General features: G+C 41.9%; 4 protein-coding genes across 7 annotated transcripts; 2 read left to right on the top strand and 2 right to left on the bottom strand.

Annotated features, from left to right (window-relative positions):
* The first annotated feature begins 1532 nt into the window (after positions 1-1532).
* On the top strand, positions 1533-11794 carry LOC121544905 (transmembrane emp24 domain-containing protein 10-like). The gene is made up of 5 exons (XM_041855144.2): positions 1533-1971; positions 3620-3740; positions 9676-9749; positions 11019-11145; positions 11344-11794. Exons 1-5 carry the CDS (start codon positions 1795-1797, stop codon positions 11463-11465), a joined length of 621 nt encoding a protein of 206 aa, XP_041711078.1. The 5' UTR covers positions 1533-1794; the 3' UTR covers positions 11466-11794.
* Positions 11795-11853: 59 nt separating this feature from the next.
* Positions 11854-17906, bottom strand: mlh3 (mutL homolog 3 (E. coli)). 3 transcript variants are annotated; one of them, XM_041855142.2, is made up of 12 exons: positions 14832-17906; positions 14546-14641; positions 14355-14434; positions 14037-14141; positions 13837-13921; positions 13688-13756; positions 13405-13513; positions 13030-13189; positions 12892-12915; positions 12641-12719; positions 12377-12525; positions 11854-12000 (listed from the first exon to the last, which is right to left on the bottom strand). In XM_041855142.2, the coding sequence occupies exons 1-12, from the start codon at positions 17518-17520 to the stop codon at positions 11929-11931; spliced, it is 3717 nt and encodes a 1238-aa protein (XP_041711076.1). In that variant the 5' UTR covers positions 17521-17906; the 3' UTR covers positions 11854-11928. The 3 variants fall into 3 exon arrangements, 2 of the variants coding, with proteins under 2 accessions (XP_041711076.1, XP_041711077.1); XM_041855143.2 differs by lacking the exon at positions 14546-14641; XR_005996166.2 differs by lacking the exons at positions 11854-12000; positions 12377-12525 and having other exon boundaries at positions 12653-12719; positions 13030-13208.
* A 108-nt stretch (positions 17907-18014) lies between these two features.
* acyp1 (acylphosphatase 1, erythrocyte (common) type) lies at positions 18015-19463 on the bottom strand. Of its 2 annotated transcripts, none has more exons than XM_041855140.1 (3): positions 19362-19463; positions 18818-18907; positions 18015-18445 (listed from the first exon to the last, which is right to left on the bottom strand). In XM_041855140.1, exons 2-3 carry the CDS (start codon positions 18896-18898, stop codon positions 18227-18229), a joined length of 300 nt encoding a protein of 99 aa, XP_041711074.1. In that variant the 5' UTR covers positions 18899-18907; positions 19362-19463; the 3' UTR covers positions 18015-18226. The 2 variants fall into 2 exon arrangements, with proteins under 2 accessions (XP_041711074.1, XP_041711075.1); XM_041855141.1 differs by having other exon boundaries at positions 18818-18903; positions 19362-19438.
* A 47-nt stretch (positions 19464-19510) lies between these two features.
* On the top strand, positions 19511-21970 carry zc2hc1c (zinc finger, C2HC-type containing 1C). Its single transcript, XM_041855139.2, has 3 exons — positions 19511-19700; positions 19906-21518; positions 21630-21970. Exons 1-3 carry the CDS (start codon positions 19646-19648, stop codon positions 21858-21860), a joined length of 1899 nt encoding a protein of 632 aa, XP_041711073.2. The 5' UTR covers positions 19511-19645; the 3' UTR covers positions 21861-21970.
* The last annotated feature ends 814 nt before the right edge of the window (positions 21971-22784 follow it).

The raw sequence follows: 22784 nt of genomic DNA, 5'->3' as shown, positions 1-22784 counted from the left end.
AACATCATTGCTTTGCACAAAAAGGGCTTCACAGGCAAGGATATTGCTGCTAGTAAGATTGCACCTAAATCAACCATTTATCAGATCATCAAGAACTCCAGGGAGAGAGGTTAAATTGTTGTGAAGAAGGCTTCAGGGCGCCCAAGAAAGTCCAGCAAGCGCCAGGACCGTCTCCTAAAGTTGATTCAACTGCGGGATCGGGGCACCACCAGTGCAGAGCTTGCTCAGGAATGGCAGCAGGCAGGTGTGAGTGCATCTGCACGCACAGTGAGGCGAAGACTTTTGGAGGATGACCTGGTGTCAAGAAGGGCAGCGAGGAAGCCACTTCTCTCCAGGAAAAACATCAGGGACAGACTGATATTCAGCAAAAGGTACAGGGATTGGACTGCTGAGGACTGGGGTAAAGTCATTTTCTCTGATGAATCCCCTTTCCAATTGTTTGGGGCATCCGGAAAAAAGCTTGTCCGGAGAAGACAAGGTGAGCGCTACCATCAGTCCTGTGTCATGCCAACAGTAAAGCATCCTGAGACCATTCATGTGTGGGGTTGCTTCTCAGCCAAGGGAGTGGGCTCACTCACAATTTTGCCTAAGAACACAGCCATGAATAAAGAATGGTACCAACACATCCTCCGAGAGCAACTTCTCCCAACCATCCAATAACAGTTTGGTGACGAACAATGCCTTTTCCAGCATGACGGAGCACCTTGCCATAAGGCAAAAGTGATAACTAAGTGGCTTGGGGAACAAAACATCGACATTTTGGGTCCATGGCCAGGAAACTCCCTAGACCTTGATCCCATTGAGAACTTGTGGTCAATCCTCAAGAGGCGGGTGGACAAACAAAAACCCACAAATTCTGACAAACTCCAAGCATTGATTATGCAAGAATGGGCTGCCATCAGTCAGGATGTGGCCCAGAAGTTAATTGACAGCATGCCAGGGCGGATTGCAGAGGTCTTGAAAAAGAAGGGTCAACACTGCAAATATTGACTCTTTGCATAAACTTAATGTAATTGTCAATAAAAGCCTTTGACACTTATGGAATGCTTGTAATTATACTTCAGTATACCATAGTAACATCTGAGAAAAATATATAAAAACACTGAAGCAGCAAACTTTGTGAAGACCAATACTTGTGTCGTTCTCAAAACTTTTGACCACGACTGTACACAATAGGCTTACTGCTTAGAATTATTTTAAATGTTCTATACGTTTTATTAGGCAATAGGATAATTATAGGCTACTAACCCTGAAGTGATATACACAGTAATCTGGTTGTGTTAGTTATAAAGCTATTTTTTTATTATTTTAATTACATAATAGAATGGCAGTATAATATTAGCCTACGCCATTAATATAAAGACAGTTATTATACGTACACCAGAGTTATCACGTTTTTTTCATCAAACGATCCTAGAATGATGACGTGCCAATCTCGCACAGGTTGCATTCCATATAAGGACACTGATGTCCTGGAAATCCTTTTTTTTTTTTTACAAAAACCTCATATCTGCTCGATCTACCAGTAACACCGAATAACATTATTTGTATTTGCATTTGCGTATTTAGTACTTATTATTATAAAACAACGACGCAATACATGTCGCTGAAAATAAAAAGGATACAAAGTAGAAACAGTATGATGATTTTTTGACAATTATTACCACGCGCACGTTGGACTTGCAAAAAAAAGGACTGCGGAGCGAAGAGATCAAGTGACTTAACCCGGAACTGCGCAGCATCTAGATTTTTAGCATCGAGATTGCTTGGTGGGGACTGACAGTAGCATACAGTATGTCTAGATTATGTCTATTACTTATTTTTCCTGTTCTTTTTGATTTGACCTTTACTATTACGTTCTATCTACCGGTAAATCTTATAAAATGTTTGCGGGAAGAGATCCACAAAGACGTGCTGGTCACAGGCGAATACGAAGTTAGCGAACAACCAAATGCGAAAACCAATCTCAAGGTAACGCGTAACTTAGCTAGTTAGGTCTGAGCTAGCTAGCTAGACTGTATCAAATCCTTGGAATCAAATTGCTGTTAACGTTACTATTTGACTTGGAAGCCTCGAATATGTGTATCACTTACCTACTATCAATACCAATATTTCGATTTTTCTCTGGGCAGGTTTGCATTAGTTGGCCACCTGACCAGGTAGCTAACGTTATCTAGCTAACCTATACGGTATATGGACCAACGACCTGTACAGTACAGCTGGCTAATGTAACTAGCTAGCTAAATAAAATGATGTCATTTTGGTTCAACGGTATACGGCAAAAGACGTGAATAGCCATCAATATCTATGCAAGTATAGTATTAATCATGTAGCTACAAGCTACACTATATATACAAAAGTATGTGGACACCGCTTCAAATTAGTAGATTTGGCTATTTCAGCCACACCCGTTGCTGACTGGTGTATAAAATCGAACACACAGCCATGCAATCTCCATAGACAAACATTGGCAGTAGAATGGCTTTACTGAAGAGCTCAGTGACTTTCAACGTGGCACCGTCATAGGATGCCGCCTTTCCAACAAGTCAGTTTGTCAAATTTCTGCCCTGCTTGAGCAGCCCCAGTCAACGGTAAGTGCTGTTATTGTAAAGTGGAAACGTCTAGGAGCAAAAACGGCTCAGCCGCGAAGTGGTAGGCCACCCAAGCTCACAGAACAGGACCACCGAGTGCTGAAGCACGTAAAAATCGTCTGTCCTTGGTTGCATCACTCACTACCGAGTTCCAAACAGCACAAGAACTGTTAGTCGGGAGCTTCATGAAATGGGTTTCCATGGCTGAGCAGCCGCACACAAGTCTAATCTCACCATGCGCAATGCCAAGCGTCGGCTGGAGTGGTGTAAAGCTCGCTGTCATTGGACTCTGGAGCAGTGGAAACGTGTTCTCTGGAGTGATGAATCACCATCTGGCAGTACAACTGACAAATCTAGGTTTGGCGGATGCCAGGAGAACGCCACCTTCCCAAATACATTGTGCCAACTGTAAAGTTTGGTGGATGAGGAATAATGGTCTGGGGCTGTTTTTCATGGTTTGTGCTAGGCCCCTTAGTTCCAGTGAAGGGAAATCTTAATGCTACAGCATACAATGACATTCTAGACAATTCTGTGTTTCCAACTTTGTGGCAACAGAAGGCTCTTTCCTGTTTCGGCATGACAATGCCCCCGTGTACAAAGCAAGGTCCATACAGAAATGGTTGGTCGAGATCGGTGTGGAAGAACTTGACTGGCCTGCACAGAGCCCTGACCTCAACTCCATCGACTGCGAGCCAGGCCTAATCGCCCAACATCAGTGCCCGACCTCACTAATGCTCTTGTGGCTGAATGGAAGCAAGTCCCTGCAGCAATGTTCCAACATTTAGTGGAAAGCCTTCCCATAAAAGTGGAGGCTGTTTATAGCAGCAAAAGGGGGACCAACTCCATATTAATGCCCATGATTTTGGAATGAGATGTTCGACGAGCAGGTGTCCACATACTTTTGGTCATGTAGTGTATGTTATAAAGATTAACACAAGTAGCTAGCTAGTTGATTTTGATTAATGCATGTGTAGTGTATCTGGGTCAAAAAAAGTACCAACCATATGTTTAATTATTTTCCATTTCAGATTACAGATTCATCAGGTCACATCTTGTACTCCAAGGAGGATGCTTCAAAGGGGAAGTTTGCCTTTACAACAGAGGACTATGATATGTTTGAGGTTTGCTTCGAAAGCAAATCCCCCCTAGGTGAGTGTTTAACCATGTCACATATGTATTCTAACATAGCAATGGGCCTGGGTCGTTTAAGTGTAAAGCCAGCAGGGTTCGACCTTAAGGCTTGTCCGCCTTGTCCGGGGCAAGTAAAAAAAAGTCAGACAACCAGAATAAAAATATAAGTGCAACAATTTCAAAGATTTTACTGAGTTACAGTTCATAAGGAAATCAGTCAATTGAAATAAATTCATTAGGCCCTAATCTATGGATTTCACATTACTGCGAATACAGATACGCATCTGCTGATCGCAGATACCTTTAAAAAACAGTATGGGCATGGATCAGAAAACCAGTCCATATCTGGTGTGACCACCATTTGCCTCATGCAGCACAACATCTCCTTCGCATAGAATTGATCAAGCTGTTGATTGTAGCCTGTGGAATGTTGGCCTACTCGTCTTCAATGGCTGTGCGAAGTTGCTGGATATTGGCGGGAACTGGAACACGCTGTCGTACACGTCGATCCAAATCATCCCAAACATGCTCAATGGGTGACATGTCTGGTGAGTATGCAGGCCTTGGAGGAACTGGGACATTTTCAGCTTCCAGGAATTCTGTACAGATCCTTGCGACATGGGGCCATGCATTATCATGCTGAAACATGAGGTGATGGCGACGGATGAAAGGCACGACAATGGGCCTCAGGATCTCTTCACGGTATCTCTGTGCATTCAAATTACCATCAATAAAATGCAATTGTTTTCGTTGTCCATAGATTATGCCTGCCCATACGATAACCCCACCATGGGGCACTCTGTTCACCACGTTGACATCAGCAAACCGTTCGCCCACACAACGCCATACACATGGTCTGCAGTTGTGAGGCCAGTTGGATGTACTGCCAAATTCTCTAAAACGACGTTGGAGGCAGCTTATGGTGGAGAAAGTCACATTAAATTATCTGGCAACAGCTCGTGGACATTTCTGCAGTCAGCATGCCAATTGCACACTACCTCAAAACTTGAGACATCTGTGGCGTTGTGTGACGAAACTGCACATTTTAGAGTGGCCTTTTATTGTCCCCAGCATAAGGTCCACCTGTGTAATGACTGTGCTGTTTAATCGGCTTCTTGATATGCCACACCTGTCAGGTGGATGGATTATCTTGGCAAAGGAGAAATGCTCACTAACAGGGATGTAAACAAATGTGTGCACAATTTGAGAGAAATTAGCTTTGTGCGTATGGAACATTTCTGGGATATTTTATTTCAGCTCATGGAACATGGGATCAACACTTTACATATTGCGTTTTATATTTTTGTTCATTGTAGATTTCAGTTGTCCGAAGGGACAAGTAAAAAATCACAATATCAAACAATTACTCAGATCAGAATTGAATTAGGCAGCGCACAGCAGGGCAGTACATTGTTGACATTGAGTAAATTGCCTATATCCCTATTTGCTATAATCGCTTTGGCAGCGATTAGAGCCTCGAGTCTTCTTGGGTATGACGCTACAAGCTTGGCACACCTGTATGCAGATCTTCTTAAGCACTGTCAGGTTGGATGGGGATCGTCACCGCACAGCTATTTTCAGGTCTCTCCAGAGATGTTCGATCGGGTTCAGGTCCTGTCTGGGCCACTGAGACTTGTCCCGAAACCACTCCTGGAGCTCTGTCAGAGTGACCATCAGGTTCTTGGTCACCTCCCTGACCAAGGCCCTTCTCCCCTGATTGCTCAGTTTGGCCAGGCGGCCACCTCTAGGAAGAGTGTTGGTGGTTCCAAACTTCTTCCATTTAAGAATGATGGAGGCCACTGTGTTCTTGGGGACCTTCAATGCTGCAGAAATATTTTGGTACCCTTGTGCCTCGACACAATCCTGTCTCGGAGCTCTACGGACATTTCCTTCGACCTCATGGCTTGGTTTTTGCTCTGACATGCACTGTCAACTGTGGGACCTTTTTATATAGACAGGTGTGTGCCTTTCCAAATCATGTCCAATCAAATTGATTTACCACAGGTGGACTCCAATCAAGTTGTAAAAACATCAAGGATGATCAATGGAAACGGGATGCACCTGAGCTCAATTGAGTCTCATAGCAAAGGGTCTGAATACTTATGTAAGGTATTTCTGTGTTTTATTTTTAATAAATTAGCAAAAATGTATAACCTGTTTTTGATTTGACAGAGCTCCAGAGTTCCTCTGTGGAGATGGGAGAAGCTTCCAGAAGGACAACCATCTCTGCAGCACTCCACCAATCAGGCCTTTATGGTACCTCAGTAAAAGGCATATGACAGCCCGCTTGGAGTTTGCCAAAAGTCACCTAAAGACTCTCAGACCATGAGAAACAAGATTCTCTGGCCTGATGAAACCAAGATTGAACTCTTTGGCCTGAATGCCAAGCGTCACGTCTGGAGGAAACCTGGCACCATCCCTACGATGAAGCATGGTGGTGGCAGCATCATGCTGTGGGGATGTTTTTCAGCAGCAGGCACTGGGAGACTAGTCAGGATAGAGGGAAAGATGAACGGCGCAACATACAGAGATCCTTGATGAAAACCTGCTCCAGAGCGCTCAGGACCTCAGACTGGGGCTAAGGTTCCCCTTCCAACAGGACAACGACCCTAAGCACACAGCCAAGACAACGCAGGAGTGGTTTCGGGACAAGTCTCTAAATGTCCTTGAGTGGCCCAGCCAGAGCCTGGACTTGAACCCAATTGAACATCTCTGGAGAGACCTGGAAATAGCTGTGCAGCGACGCTCCCCATCCAACCTGACAGAGCTTGAGAGGATCTGCAGAGAAGAATGGGAGAAACTCCCCAAATACAGGTGTGCCAAGCTTGTAGCGTCGTACCCAAGAAGACTCAAGGCTGTAATCGCTGCCAAAGGTGCTTCAACAAAGTACTGAGTAAAGGGTCTGAATACTTATGTAAATGTGATATCAGTTTTTTCATTTTTAATAAATGTTAACATTTTGAAAAACCTGTTTTTGCTTTGTTATTATGGGGTATTGTGTGTAGATTTAATCAATTTTAGAATAAGGCTGTAACGTAACTGTGGAAAAAGTCAAGGGGTCTGAATACTTTCCTAATGCACAGACGTCTAGTCTGTTTTTGTTTTTTTAAATAAACCAAAAACATGGGAGGCCTAAGGTAATAGTGAGAGAGAGAAAAACAATAGCAAGATATGAGAAATTTGAGCAAACCTTAGTTGAGCAAAGCATTATAAGACAGGAATGATGCATGTATGCAAGGCTGGGGAAAAAAATCCCTCCTTACCATTGCGAACCAAACATCCAAAAGCCTAATCCTACCAACTGAAATATCATAAAAGTATTAAGACAAATTAAAGTTCTGAAGAGTATTTTCCAAACTATTCCAATAAAGTGTTTCATGTCCTAAAGTTGCAGCTTTTAAAATGGAATAATTATGAAAGTCAGAGTCTGCTATTCTCATTCAGATTTATTTTTTATGACAAATATTTGAAATTGAGCAGACAATACCAAGATGGAAAAATCGAATGAGTAAAAACAATTTTTTAGGCAACAGCTGAGGAAAGTTTATGAAAGAAATGAGGCGTTGTTGGCCTAGGCCTATTTCCATATTATTCTAGCAATGTGCAACCTACATACAATGCATATAGTAGCCTAGGCCAATAAGAGAGGAGGTTGAGGCAAAAAGCAAATCAGTTTATAATGATCCAGTTCTGAGGACCAGTGGCGTAGGCACAAATCCATTGATGGCAGGGCCAGCAAAAATGTCGCTGTGCCTAAATTTGGCCACTCATCATTAAATTATCATAAAAGCATAGCTTACCGTATACCTTACTGTAATCGATCACACACAAACCATCTAACGTTATTTTACATTATAGACTAAATAGAGTGCATTCGGAAAGTATTCAGACCCCTTCTCTTTTTCTACATTTTGTTACGTTACAGCCTTATTCTAAAATGGATTACATGCATTTTTTCCTCATCAATCTACACACTACCCCATAATGTCAAAGCGAAAACAGGTTGACATTTTTGCAAATATATTGAAAATAAAAAACAGATACCTTATTTACATGAATGCACTGTAGTCTTGTAGGCCTGTGTAAATCCATTTAACATGCAACTCACATAGACCTACACATAAAACCATAGGCCTATAATTAAGACAGACTAGAACATAATGCCCTGATATAACAGTAATAATCACAATAGGCATCGATAGCCTATATATACTAGAACAGTGGTCACCAACCTTTTCTTAGTCGAGATCGCTTAGAGTCAAAATGCAAGCAGAGTGCAATTATCAGCTGGGCGTGGGAGATCAAGTGCGCCTACAATGTATTGTGTGATATCAATTACACATTTTCAATAGCCTATAGCAGTGGTTTCCAAACTGTGGGGTGGGGTGGGGTGGGGGGCGCGAGGGTCCCATATATTTCAAAACTAGAGTCTCAAGCTAGGCTAAATGCTAACACTTGTAATAAGTCAATTGTTGTAGCCTATTACTTGCAAGGCACATCGGAGCCTAAATGTAAATAACTTTTTATTTATTTTATTTCACTGGACTGATGGTAATGTGTCAGCGGCGGGAGGTAGCGCGTGCGAGTCGAATTGGAGAAGCATTTCATGATTTCTAAAAGTGTTAAATTATAACAGCGTTGTAGTGCTGATCATTGTCTCTGAATGTACTGAAACGGTCTTTAAGGCCCTCGATTAGATCAATGCGATCAGTAGGGAGGACTGGAAGCCCTTCATAGGGAAATCACTGATATCAAATAACGTGGCAAATGCTCCAACATCCTCTTCTATACATGGTCTCTTGAAAAAATTTGAACCGTGAGCTTAGTTTGGCCATTTTACTTGAGCCTTAGCTAGCTAACAGTAGGTAGCCTACACAGCGATAGCTACTGTTTACTGCACATGGTATCAGTGCGAAGTGACGTGCCAGAACCCGCCCATTATTAAAAATGGATAAGCTGAATTTAAAAGAATTAACTATTCATTTTTATAGTTTTTCCCCCCAGTAAATAATCAAGCATAATTCATTACATAGGCCTAAATACAATTGATTTTATGTACAGCACTCGATTTTATGTAAGATGTCCTTGAGTGTCCTGAAAGGCATCTGCCAAATAAAATGTATTATTAATATCAATATGTCCCTTTAGTTTTCCCACCCCCTCCCTACTGGTTGCGTATGCATGTTTAGGCCAGTGCTTGACTTGGACTGAAATAGGTCCCGGTACTCATTTTGGGTCCCGGTACCATTTTATATTTAGGTGCAGGAACTCCTTTATTCTTTTGAGCTAATATTGTATAGGAGGTGCAGGAACTCCAGCAGTAGAACATTTGAGGTGCATATACTCAATTCCGGTGAGCTCTTGCCCAAGTAAAGTAGGCTACTGTGTTTAGGTAAAAAGACAATGTCCAGTTTGGAACAAGTGCTCAATCTGATTGCGCTATGCCTACCAATGCCTACACCCCTGCTGAGGACCGCAGAGTTGTTCTGCAGCCCATGATGATTTACAACCAATCACAAGACACACAGCCAGCTAGGTTCGTTGACTGTCACTTTCTCCATCTGCACGCTTAGGCACACACAGATAGGCCTAGGCCACTGCACGTCTTGCGTGCCACAGCGCCACCAGAGTGGAATAGGATATTCAAAAAGATTTGGCTCCACTAAGTATCTTTTGTCAATGTCATGATTTCTCTCGTCCATCCCGTAGCTTGCGAACCAAATGCGTAGCAGTCTTTTTTATTTTATTTGGATGGATGGGGGAGAGACAAGTGACTTCAGCTTTCGGACAAGGAAAAGTGGCTAAAAAAAGTTCATGTCAAGCCCTGCTTTAAGGGTTAGAGTATATACGATTAAGCCAAATGTGCAGGCTGGGCAGGATTTGGAAGCAGGGAATAGTCATTTCCTGGAATGTTTTGCCCCTGTACAATAAGTCTTTTCATTCTGGGCTCTAGGTACTGGGAGGGTCCCAGACCAGCTGGTCAATTTAGACATGAAGCATGGTGTGGAGGCAAAGAATTACGAAGAGGTAAGTACCAACTGCCCATCAGCCTTTCTCCAGGTGCATCTGGATCAGATTTGGTGTGGCTTGCCATGAGTCAACATGAAGGGGGAACATTTTTTATAATGTCAATGATGGTTAAGGTTTCGTCCTCTTTAAAATCTAAGTCCTCTAAAGTGAACTCTGGGGTAAAAAGGCCCTTGCCTTTGAATGAGGACTCAACTCTTTAGCCAGTTTACTTCACCTATTTTGTGGTCCGAGTCCTCTTTGCATTCACATTGCTATGTTTAGAAAGGAACCAATACCTTTTTCCAACATTTACTAAAATGCACTGGGTTTTTACAAAGTGCAGGACAAGCCATTCCATCAGAATGTGTTATTGGACAGCTAGATACACCTACTCACATTTTGGAAGCTAATAGTTAAAAGATAATTATAATCAGAAGATAATATTAACATGTAAGTATTATTGGTAACAGAATAAATAGCAGAACTGCAGTTGAAATAATGCTGTTATTGCATTGATTCACCAAATATGTTGTCTTCTCACATTATTCAAGCCCCACTTTTGAATAAACAATTTATGAAGCTCTTAGCCTATAGATCACGTATTGCAAACAAATAATCTGAACATCGTGTCAGTATAAAACTCCACACACATTTTGTAATGTCTGTGCATCCTTGACAATTTCTAATCAATATCCAAAAACAGCACGTTTTTTCCACGAACCTGCACATCATCGTCTCTCTTTTGTGGCACCAATGTGAGGGGTTATGGCAGGGGAAACGGTGTTGCAGTAGTCTAGTCTGTGGTCCGGGAATAATGACAAGCGAACTTGGGGAGCTTTGTGTTCACATTGCCTTAAAAAAGGGAACCGGACCCCGGAATCCAAGCGAACCGAACCAGACCACCTCTCGAGATGGTCTCAGTTCAGTTCGCTTCGTGGGCTCTTGAGGGGTCCTAGTTCCTTTTGGAGTGTTCACACTGATAACAAAAATTGTCTGAAAGGGACCAAGTGTGAAAACACCCTAAGACTAACTTTCTCTCAACTACATTTCTGAAAGCATTGTAGCTGCTATACATTATGAAGACTGACACATGCTGCAGAAAATCCTCACACATCTTTATCCACTCAATAATACAAGTGTTATTCACTTACATTTTCACGCCATTTCCTACAATATTAAATGTGACTAAGGACATCCAGTGGTCAATCAGGGCTTTATTCTGTATGGTGCGAGAGAATACTTTGTGACACAGTATGCTCAACTTTATAATTCTTGTGCTCTTTTCAGATTTCAAAAGTTGAGAAGCTGAAGCCCCTAGAAGTTGAACTAAGACGCCTCGAGGACTTGTCGGAGTCCATTGTGAATGACTTTGCCTACATGAAGAAGCGTGAAGAGGAAATGAGTGACACAAATGGTAAGTGCTATATGAAAGAAAGTGCAAAGCAACATAATTGGCTACTTGTGGTCCATGTTTTCACTCAACCAGAACATTTTCAGTGTCTTTCATATGTTTCTCAATCTTTTTTTCCTGGTCTTGTGAAAGGAGTAAAACCTTGGTTTAAATAAACGGACACATGTTACTGGGTTAAATAGATTTTCCCTCACATTGCAGAATCCACCAACATGCGCGTCCTGTACTTCAGTATCTTCTCTATGTGCTGTCTTATTGGGCTGGCAACGTGGCAGGTCTTCTACCTGCGGCGTTTCTTCAAGGCGAAGAAACTGATTGAGTAAAGTCATCTACGAAACGGGGACCATGTTTAGGATGTTTGGAAATGGTGTGCAATTTGTGAAACTAGCCTCATCTCAGGCACTCTTTGTTTTGATTATAAATACAACAGAACATACATACATAGGTTTGAGATTTACTCATGCAATATTGTTACTATTTTCATGTTGTAGTAAATCTACTAAAACTGTATGAAAAGAAACGCACTACATTTTTAGTGAGTGCACAAAGCCTTCGTCACACATTCAGCTATTGTTATGTGAAAATAAAATGTCCCCAGTATGTCAGGTACATGGTTGTGTTTTTGATTAAAAAGGCTTTCACTCTGTTCTCATTTTGGGTGTATTTCATATAGCTATAAAGACTATACGGCATTAAAAGAAAGACCAGCAATAACAATAAATTAGTCTCATTTAATGAGGGAAATCTCTTAAGTTAATATTTTATCATTTGACAATGTAGGCACACTTATCTATTTCCATACATTTCCCAGGCTTTGTACATTCTTCTCAGTTTTCTGAGGTTTGGTTTGGGTGGTTCCTGTGAAAAACAAGAATATTATTTGGCATGGGGCCAGACTCATTTGTACTTTGTTAACATATCTGTAGTGACAGCATCATTAAACTGTTCAAGTAAAATTCCACCCAAAAACTATATTTTGGTATTTGTTTCATTAGTCCATTGATTATAGTCCCGAAATGTTTTGCACGTCAGCAACCAAGTTGAAGATATATAACTTTCAAAATACAGAAATACAGCAGGTATAAATGCATCATACCATCTGTATTTTTAAAAGTTATGTCTTAAACTTGATTGCTGACATGCAAAGCATTTTGGGAATATATCAACAAATATATTTTTGGGGTGGAGTTTTCCTTTAAGCCGATCCTTAATCAGTGTCTGTCTATAGTGGTACCTCTTGGTCATTCAAGTGAAGGACGTCTACCAGCGGGGCAATGGATGGGCGGCCATGGGCACACTGGAAGGGCAGCTGGCATGAAGATAGAGAGCCTACCAGGCTGCAACACTCCTCCTTACTTAGGCTGTCATTGAATTTGATTGCACCTGTTTGGGCCACAACACCAATAATACTTCACCATGACACTAATTGTACAATAAGGAACTAATGAGCAACGTATACAAAGTACAGTATGACCACTGAATGAAAAAGGACACTCACCATGACATGCAAGGGAGGCGAGGACTTTAAGTACTGTAAGAGGCAATGTCCCTCTCACTCTGCCAGTTGAACGCAGTAACTGAGATGAAGGGAATAAAATATCAGGCCAATAGAAATGAACTCATATCCAAGCACTAATTATTTGACGATATTCATCCTATTGATTGTTCTTTCAAACAAGGCAGCATGGAAAACAATGTATTATCCTTTTAAAGATTTTGCAAGAGTACACAGACGGTATTCATGCTCACCTCAATCTGCTCTTGAAGGTACTCCTGGAGGGCAGTTGCATGAGGTGGAAATGAATAGTAATGAGGTGATAATTGACTCAATAATGAAATATTATAGGGTGCAATCATTTTGCTGAGGAGAGGTGGTATAATTCTCACCTCGACTATGGGCTTGATGATAGAATGCCTCCCCCGGCGAAGTTCATTGCTCTCCTTCTCTGTGAAACACATTGGCACCTTCCCCACCAGCACCTGGGGATTGCCTATCTGCGAGAACTGCATCTCCAGACCAAGGCCCCTCAAGAATGGCTGGCAGGACCTGTCGAAAGGAACACCCCCTAATCCATATCATCAGAGCAGAAGTTATGCCACCACCAATAATGAGCCACTATAGACCCTCGCTCCAAATTAAGCAGTTGAGACAATTCTCTCTAGTTAACAGCTGGGAAAACCAACTGCACATCAACTACATCTCTTTTGGATGGTCAACAGAGTTCCTCTGACCGCTTGTCTTAGAGGCAGCTAAGTACTGACCCGAGCAGCCTCAGCTCCTCATCTGTCACGCTGACCTCCAGTGGTGGGGCTACAGTGGATGAGCACAGCCGTCTCTCCCCCGGTGCCTCTGGGTCATCCTCGTACGAATCTGCATCATTACATAGCAGAATGGGCGGTTACACTTTACACCAATTGCTTGTATTCCTACTTGGTAATGCTGTAATTACTACAGTAACAATACTATATTAACATGTTGTTACAGAGTATTTCAGCATTGTCTTTGTAACTGCATTGCATTCAATTGAGGGTGTGGTGGTCTTACCTGCAACTAGATTCTCAAGACGAACTCTCTCATGCGCAGCGTGTTGATCCACTAGCACTAAAAGGTTCCCTGAAATTCAAAAGGTGTGATCACTTAGAAAGAAAAATTGATGACTTAAAACTGTTTAAACTGAAAATATCTCTCTGTACCATCAGTTTCACTGCAGGCCGCAGGCTCTTGGTCTTGTGTGTTGATAAGACATGCAAGAAACTTCTTATCCACTTGATGAATAACCTACAAGGTAAGAGATACAAATATTTAGCTAGTGTTAGAAATCACTTTATGGTGGGATATAAAGCCACTGTATCAACACACTATCATATGAATCAAAGGGTAATGAGATATTTGCCTTCATTGAGTGAATCATGTCCTTGGAGAAGCGGTATGGAAAGAGGATGTTATGGATCTTCACAGCCAGTCCTTCAGCTTGCACACTTGATATGTCCACACCAACCTGGCAAGACATGGGTTGTTGAAATAAGCAATATTGCGCTTCTATATTTTGAAAAGACAACACACATTTAAGGACAAAAATGTCAGTCAAGACAGCCCACAATTTCTACATGTGAAAATAAAGTCCCTAAATAATGTAATTGTATTTAATTTCTGGACTGAGGCAGGTAGTCTATTTGTACATTCTGGAGTGAAGCGAGAGAATTTGGCTTACCATAGGGGGTCGTGCAAACACAGGGTTAGTCCACTCAGAGTACAGGGAGGACAGTGAATTCGAGTCCTGAATGTCATCTCCTATAAACATTAAAAACAATAAGATTACAAAGAATATAAAAAATGGGTTAATATGCACTTAGTCTACTGCAGCATTCTGATCTACATTTTTTAAAGAAACCTCCATTGTACCTCCATTGTCAGGCCCTGAACTAAGAACGCTCCCTGATTTGGGAAGGAAGGGCAAGACTAGATCCATCTGAAATGGGTAACACCTGTACTCAATCCCTGCAGGGGAAGGAAGGAAAGCCAGGTAGTAAACACTAACACAAGCACCTCTCATAGTCAAACATACATCCTTAAATACACTTTTCATACATAGCTTGCTACTGTCAAACTTGATCCAAACAATATAATGGTCTAAACTTTATAAGTAGGCGTTAGACAGATATGATGAATACATGACAAAAGTTCTTACCTTTTTTGGAGATGACACTGATTGCCATGTTGGTGACATCTGATGTGCAGGACACTTGTGTCTCTTCAGCAGAGGGTGCTTCATATTTACTGAGTCCTGTCACTTTGTTGATGTAAACCAGCTTCCCCACAGTGTCGTCATAGTGATGTAGCCAATCGCTTGATGCTGTTACATTGTCCTCTTCCTTTTCATCTGGCAGAGGATGTGTATTGCAGCCCGGGATGAAGTCACAATTCTGGTCAGTGTCATTGTGTTGTTCTCCATCATTGATGTCTAGAATAGCATTGTTTTCTACAGTGTCCTGGGGACATATATCCTCATTTGAAGTACTCTCTGGAGGATGTACAAATGCACTGCTTGCAACCTCTGTCCTTTGGTGTTTTAAATGAGAGAGTTTAGCAGCCAAAGATATTTCACTGCTCCTGCTCTGAGCGGAGAGAGGTTTTAGTTTGGTAAACATGGGGAGTGTTAATGGACTTTTGTGGTCTTTCATCAGATCCGGACGTGACTCTGTGACATCCCTTTCTAGATCCGCTTTAAGATAGGGCAAAACAGCCTTAGCATTCATAACCAAGTGTTCTGTCTGGGAAGGTGTGGCATCAATTGCTAAATGATTGCTATTAACATCGATAGGAAGTGGTTTGGATTCGGTAGGCTTCCCGTATATTCTTCTGAACCTGTCCAGAGATCCAGCCTCTTTATATAAAGCCAGCTTTTGACATGACATGAACTTAGAAATCTTTGAGGGGATGCCAGTGGGAAGGTCCTTACTTTCTCTGTCATAAACGTGAACATGGCCTGGGCCCTCCACCATAGGCCATTTTCGTTTTGTTGCAAGTTTCTCTCTAGATTCTAACACTAGCCCTTGTCTACTCTGGTGGGACGGACATTTCTGAGAGGGTAAACTGCTATGAATGTATGGATCCGATAGAAAGATTTTTCTGTGTCCACCTGGATTCAGTTCTGTGTCCTGTGGTTGAGGTAGTGTCTGTTTGATAGAGCCCGTCTCTGACTGGATTCCCTGAGTGAGAGAACATGGTGCTCTCACAGTGCATCTTGAGAGGAAAACATGCTCTCTTGCATTATCCTTCATCTCGGTTCCTTCCTCTATACTCATTTTCTGATTTTTACTCTTTGTCTTATAGATAAGACTATGCTGAGATGATTCAGGACAAGAAATAGCAGATTTCAGATGTTCATTGCTTTCATTCTCTTTCGTAATGTCCTTGTAAGACTCTGATGAATCTGTAACTGAATCATACTGTAGACCTTCTCGGTCTGTGTCTACTGAGCTTGGTCGACATTGTGGGTTTGTGGTATTATGCTCTTGTTCAAACCCCTTAAGGACCTCCTTGTCCCCTAGTTTGCCTACTCTGTCACCCTGCTCGGATTCAACTCCATCACATGTCTGACAAACACTTTCTATCTTGTCAGCATCTTCTGTGTGCCTTCTATGAACAGCTTCAGATGCAAGTGTCCTTCCAACGTTACATTCTAGGATAACACCCTCCATGTGTGCTTGGACACCTTTGCCAATGGAGTCCTTACCTCCGTCTGTGCTAGCTGTTTGGCCACTAAACACATTCTGACAAACATAGTCCTGGATATCCTCTGGGTAGAGTTCACACACCAAGTTCTCTCTTGTCAGGAATGCTTTCACTGCCTCTTCTATGCAGAGCAGAATACTTTCCCAGTCTTTGAATTCAATCAGGGTCTTGGCGGGCTCAAGGCATATGTCATACTCAGAGTAGTGGCACATGATATTGATGACATACATTGCATGTAGCTCGGCTCCTCTTCTCTGCTTTGGGCTCCTAATAGCAGGAGGTGTACCAGGGCTGTCATTCTGCCGACTTGAACCGCCTACTTTGCGCAGGAGAAGGTTCAGCAGCTTGTGGATGCGGGTTTTGAGAAGGAGCCTGTCATTCACATAGAGGAACTGTAAGGTGTTGTTGTAATGGCCTTCTCGTCCTAAGTAACCACTTACTTGAAACTGTGCATGGGAGTGGCTGATTTCCCCAAGCTTTTGGGCCCTACCTAAACCATGGATCTGAACAAACCTGTAGTAAGTGTTTCGGGCTTTGGAGAGCTGCACCACCATGGTCCCTGTGCAGTCATTCTTCAGCGTGAAAGAGACAGAGGGCTGCATGAGTGAAATGGCCTCCACTCTCTGCCTGATCCGTTCAAACTCCAGCACGCTATCCATCCTGTTTCTCCTCACTGGCATGTTGTGGAACAAGTTACAAATAACAACAGTAGTCCCTGCAGATGGGCGGGTAGTCTCAGCCTCAAACACGTCCAAGCCGTTACCATCCTTGAAGACTTTCACATGCGTCTTCACAGACATTTTGGTCCTGGATGATATTTCCACCAGCATGGCGAGATTTGCAATGCTGGCAACAGCTTCTCCTCTGAATCCATAGAATTTGAGATTATCTAGGTCCTCTAAAGAACTGCATTTGCTTGTGAAGTATCTGTTTCCTACAGACTCCATATCCTGTATGTCCATCCCTGAGCCATTGTCTATAACCTGCACTTTGAAGGCTTCCATGTCCACCCTCACACCCACGCATGTTGCACCAGCATCAATACTGTTCAGAATAAGCTCTTCAAGACATTGCTGTAATGAACATATTGCGATTCCAGACCGAAGCTTACCTTGAACTTCTTTTGACAAACACTTAATCATATTTATAACGTTAGACCGTGGTTAATTTATAAGGGCTACAATGAGCCATTGATGTGTAACGTTAGCTAGCTAGCCTTCTCTCATTCCTGCATAGCCAGCTAGCCTGTTAACGTTAGCTAGCCAAGATTCAAACCAGTGCTTTCCAACCGAAATTTAGCTAACGTTACAGGTGCGGACTGTTGGTGGGTGTTTTAAATTGATACATACGACCAACGTGTGCAGTCTCTGTCTGGATTTTAAGTAGTTTGGAAACATCGAAGTTCTCGACTTTTACTAGACATGTTCATTCCAGCAGCAACTTATCAAGCGACTGTTTACATCGTGAAGTCTATGGTAGCTAGCTCCACACCGGTTTCTTACCCTGTTTACAGAGAAAACACTGACCCCCTACGGCGTGAAAGACCGTGTTCCTAGAGGACTGAATATTTTTGTGTGTGAAGCAAGATCAAACACGCCTTAAATCATCAAGCAAGAAAGATCAAATGAAATGGTGTTAAATATTTTATTTTAGTTGTATGGATTTTAAATATTACACGTTAACACACAATTCAGAGTTAAGGCCTAACGTACATTTAAATACGTTTAAATGATTTACAGTACATTTCTAAAGCTTTTCATTTCAGGAACTGTAACAAAACAATCCTCATTTTAAATAACAAGAATATCTCACACATTAGTTTGGAATGTAATACTGTATAAAATAAATTCAAAGGCGAACTATTTTGAACGTTGAGTGATCCAAGCTCTTAACATTTTTCTCATTCTTGAACTCTGCTTTGATGATTTGTGACTTGGGGCTCCCAGTGGACTTCAGCCAATCCTGCATCTGTCTCACCTTGTTGCTTGGACCTTGAAGCTGCCCCTGCACAGTTCCTGCCTCTGTGTTCTGCACCCAGCCGACCAAGCCTAGCTTTTTCCCCTCTGCCTGAAAAACACCACCAACCATGGAAGAAGGAGAGGTTATCATTACTCAGGAGTATGTCCTTGAAGAGCCACAAGGTGTACATATTTTTTAATCCAGCTCAGCACTACAACCCCTGATGTGTCTCGGCCAGGACTGCTTACCCCTGCTAGCATGACTCAGTGACAAATAAATTAAATGAAGCAAACCATACAGCTGAAAACATCAATGAGTAGTTATGAAAGTATGCTTATGTCTAATCTACTGACTGACAGTCAGACTGCTAATTGACCATGTGTTACTAAGCATTGGCAGAGGTATGAAACATGACTTTCAAATTACAAATAATAATAATGGCTTATTGGTTTATGTCCTACTGTTGTATTGTATTCTTACCTGAGTGTATTTTCGAAAAAATACACCTTGAACTCTCCCAAATATTTCATAATCTACTGAAATCATCTCTTCAGTAGACATCACAGCTGTCTTAATGAAAAGCGAAAAAAAAAAAAGATATCAATATTTTTGAAGGGTTCAACACAAATGCGAGTAGCTAACTAGATAGTTTGGCCAATCTAACTATGTTTGACTTTGTTATACCCCATTATTAGTCTCGGACATCCCAGACCTAGGGAACATTGCCGGTCTGCCTAGAGACAACCTATTTATTGTAGTTAGCTAGTTGCAGATGTAGCTAGGTTACTTACAGCTTCACCAAAACAAGAGACTGACTCAAACAGCATGCTTAGCCATAGCTTTGGGACACAACGTCTGTGTACACAAACTCCCTATGTTATGTCCCAAAACTAGCTTAGCCACCACTTTCATTAGCTAGCTAACGTGCTTCCTAACCTGTGCTTTTCATTTGCCCCTTATCAGTGCAATTAGAACAAGCGCATAATATTGTAATTGTTTATATAGCTAGTTTACTAAATCATACCTTAGCTCAGCTATCCCCGAAATGGTTTGACAGTTTGGTGATTTTCATTCAGCCAGCTCTTTTTCGTAACATCAGGTCATTGCTTCCGGATGACTGTACTGCACCAATCAGAAAACGTTAACAAATGACCTTGTTTCTAGGCAACTGATACCAACAAAACAGGTGCCGTGTGTGCATGTTGCTACTGCTGTCAACATTTTCTACATTTTGGAGATATTCACAAGCTAATTTTAAAGAAGATAATTAGTCATGTCTTGGAGTAGCCATTGCTAAGCAGTAGTGAAATGCTGAAAGAGAATCACAAAGAGAAATCTACCAATTCAAGAGGGAGAGCAGCTGGTGAGTCCATCCATGTAACGTTTAGCTAGCTAGATAGGTAACGTTAGCTAGCTAGGCCTAGCCTTATCTTCTCAACTAGTAAAATCAGCAGCTATCTGTCAGATAAGTGAATTCCTAATCAACTATTTCTTTGGGGGTATAATTATGCATCGGTTGCAAATGGCTCCGCATCCTCACCCTGACCCTTTTCTTTTCTTGGAAAAAGAAGTGATATTGGAAAAACTCCCACCTGAGAAGGACTGCTCAAGAGCTTTGCATCACGCTTTGAAACATCAAACCAGCCTTCGAGAGCAACCATTTGAGGATCATAGACCAAGGGAAAGGACTGCCATGAATGAATGGCAGCAACAGTATTCCCAAGAGACATTTCATCAATCCAAATATTCCTCCCAAAGCAGAACACATAACTCAGCAAGAACAAAGTATGTTTACCCGGAAGAACCAGGTGATATTGTATCTGGGAGGGAAGCAGATGGAGTGGACAAGGTATTTTCACTGAAGCCTGTTTACCATAAAAGAACTTTAATCATAGATAGGTTGAGTAATGACGAGGTAGCTTGTAAACCTAATGAGTTTCAAAAACTCCCTCCACATTTTCCCTCACCACAACACAATCATTTCGAGTATGATAGAAGAAGTGGCATAACAAGCCACAGAAAGCCTGCTGAGGATCCTTCACCATCATTGGAAGATAACACAAACAGTAGAAGGGTTGCTGGGTACAAACTATCAAAGGGAGAGCTGCAGAGGCTGGATTATGAGCGGAGGATGGCAAGGAAAATTGAAATGGATAAACTAATACTTCAGGAGAAGCTGTTGAAAACGCAGGCAAAAGTGAGAGAAATGCATCAGAGGGAGAGAGCTGTCTCAGGCGATGACACTAAGAGGGGGGAGTGGCCTATTAGGAGACCAGTGGAAAGAGAAAAGGAGTGGATAGAGAGCAAGGTGTCCTCAGCTGAGCAGAGAAGGGAAAAGGAGAGAGGTCAAGAAATGGAAAGAAGGGAGAGGTTGATTATGAGGGATAAAAGACGGGAGGATATTGAGTGGCAGAGAGAGAAAAAAGAAGAGGTAAATAGGGAGAGAAGAGAGAAGAAGAGGGCACTTGCAGAAGAGTGGGAGAGGTTGGAAAGAATGGAAAGGGAAATTGTGAACAAGCCAGATTGGAGTAGAGACAGGAGGACTGAGAAGGACCTAGAGCAAGAGAGGGAGAAACATGGAGAGTGGAGCAGGAGGGCTAGAGAGAGGGAGAATGAAAAGGACACAAATTGGGAGAGGAAGAAAAGAGTTGAGAGGAATAGGTGGGAGAGGGAGAAAGTGAAAGAGGGAGAACAAAATAGGGAGATGGTTGAGAAGGAAATAGATTGGGAGAGGGAGTATAAGTGGGAAAGGACTTCTAGAGAGAGGTATGTTTCAGCTGATGATAAGAGGAAGGAGCGTGACATATTTCATCGAGGGCTGGTTCAGGAGGGACAGCTCAAAACTGCACATAGATCAGTACCAGGGAGCAGCAGTAGCATCAATTGTAGAAAGATATCTCGAGAAGCTTCCCACACATCACCCTCAGTTCACCGTCAGTCAAGTCGGTTACTGCAAGTGGAACTCAGCCCAGTGGAGAGTGCTGACAATGCTAGCCTCCAGCTCATCCCTTGCAGGATTTGCCACAGAAACTTTGCTGCAGAGAGACTAGAGAAGCACCGTCAGGTCTGTGAGAGGATGCAGCGCTCCAGCCGCAAAGTCTTTGACTCCTCCAAGTACAGGGCCAAGGGAACCGACCTGGAAGAGTTCATGAAAACCAACTCAAGAAGCAAGTCTCCTGAGGTAAGAGTTTTTCCCTAATTTCTTTAACATATTGAAGAAATAATGATATTTTTCAAATTTCTCATGCCATTTCTCAACCCTGGTTAATATAATTTTGGCTTTGATTTACAGCTAAAGAAGAGCAACTGGAGGCAGAAACACGAGGCATTTATTCGTAATCTACGCCAAGCCCATGTTCCAGCAACAGGTGCTTTGCAGCCCCAACCACCTATCCAAGACAACGATGATTATGTGACCTGCCCTCACTGTGCCCGCCGGTTTGCCCCAGGGCCAGCAGAGCGACATATCCCCAAGTGCCAGAACATCAAGAGCCGCCCTCCACCTCCCCGCCACCGCCGCTGACAAAACCAACTAATTTGCAATGATGTTTATAAAAAGCATTCAAAATTACATTTTACATTTTTGTCATTTAGCAGACGCTCTTATCCAGAGCGACCTACAGTTAGTGCATTCATCTTAAAACAGCTAGGTGGGACGACCACATATCTCAGTCATAGTAAATACATTTTTCCTCAATAAAGTAGCTATCAGCAAAGTCAGTGCTAGTAGGGGGGAAAAGTAAAGTGCGAATGTTAGTTCACAAAAGGCAATTATTTTGTATATAAAAATATTTTTGGGGGGGTGCTGTGGGATTATTTAAGATACTTTTTGAAGAGGTAGGGTTTCAGATGTTAAAACTAAAGCCCTGATGCAATTTGTAACCTCTTTGTTATATAGAATTTGTTACCTAATAGCCTCTGCATTAACTGACATTTTTATAGAGCAAAATGTACAGGTATGGCATTGTAGTTTAGTATGAGAATATTTAGTTTAAAATAACTTGGTTGTTCAAATGAACATTTAGAATTTTGGCTTTTGGAGTATAGTTTTTACACACATGATGTTTCACACTGCCTTTGAAAAGTGGGGGGGAACTAAACGTGCAACTATTTAGATGTCATGCCTAAACTGTAAATACTGTAGAAATATAGTATCAGATACTGCCAAACAAAATTCATGACATTATGCAAAGGGGATAAAAGAAAATGAAAACCAACAAGAACTATTGGTGGATTTTGAAGCGCAATAAAAAAATATATATATTTTGCTTTGTCTACAGTGTTCGGTTTATCACAGAATTCATCAGACCAAAATGGTTTGGGGTTTTTATTTTTACATGAAGCATAAAACAAAGGTGCCTCTATGAATGGTGGCAAGTAAAACCACTGTAACATCTTACACCTCTAAATTGTACAATGTTGCATAGGGTATGCTAAGCTATTTAAA

This window comes from Coregonus clupeaformis, chromosome 29, assembly GCF_020615455.1.
Source record: "Coregonus clupeaformis isolate EN_2021a chromosome 29, ASM2061545v1, whole genome shotgun sequence".
NCBI lineage: Eukaryota > Metazoa > Chordata > Actinopteri > Salmoniformes > Salmonidae > Coregonus > Coregonus clupeaformis.
This window is presented reverse-complemented; position numbering and strand designations above follow the sequence as displayed.

Coding starts and splice junctions, on each gene's coding strand:
- acyp1 (XM_041855140.1), bottom strand. CDS start 18,898: ATGTCTACTGAAGAGATGATTTCAGTAGATTATGAAATATTTGGGAGA. Junction 18,446..18,817: donor TTTTTCGAAAATACACTCAG/GTAAGAATACAA, acceptor GGTGTTTTTCAG/GCAGAGGGGAAAAAGCTAGG.
- zc2hc1c (XM_041855139.2), top strand. CDS start 19,646: ATGCTGAAAGAGAATCACAAAGAGAAATCTACCAATTCAAGAGGGAGA. Junction 19,701..19,905: donor TTCAAGAGGGAGAGCAGCTG/GTGAGTCCATCC, acceptor TCTTGGAAAAAG/AAGTGATATTGGAAAAACTC. Junction 21,519..21,629: donor CAAGAAGCAAGTCTCCTGAG/GTAAGAGTTTTT, acceptor TTTGATTTACAG/CTAAAGAAGAGCAACTGGAG.
- mlh3 (XM_041855142.2), bottom strand. CDS start 17,520: ATGATTAAGTGTTTGTCAAAAGAAGTTCAAGGTAAGCTTCGGTCTGGA. Junction 14,435..14,545: donor TTCAGGGCCTGACAATGGAG/GTACAATGGAGG, acceptor TAATGTTTATAG/GAGATGACATTCAGGACTCG. Junction 13,190..13,404: donor GAGGAGCTGAGGCTGCTCGG/GTCAGTACTTAG, acceptor TCCTTTCGACAG/GTCCTGCCAGCCATTCTTGA.
- LOC121544905 (XM_041855144.2), top strand. CDS start 1,795: ATGTCTAGATTATGTCTATTACTTATTTTTCCTGTTCTTTTTGATTTG. Junction 3,741..9,675: donor CGAAAGCAAATCCCCCCTAG/GTGAGTGTTTAA, acceptor TCTGGGCTCTAG/GTACTGGGAGGGTCCCAGAC. Junction 11,146..11,343: donor GGAAATGAGTGACACAAATG/GTAAGTGCTATA, acceptor CTCACATTGCAG/AATCCACCAACATGCGCGTC.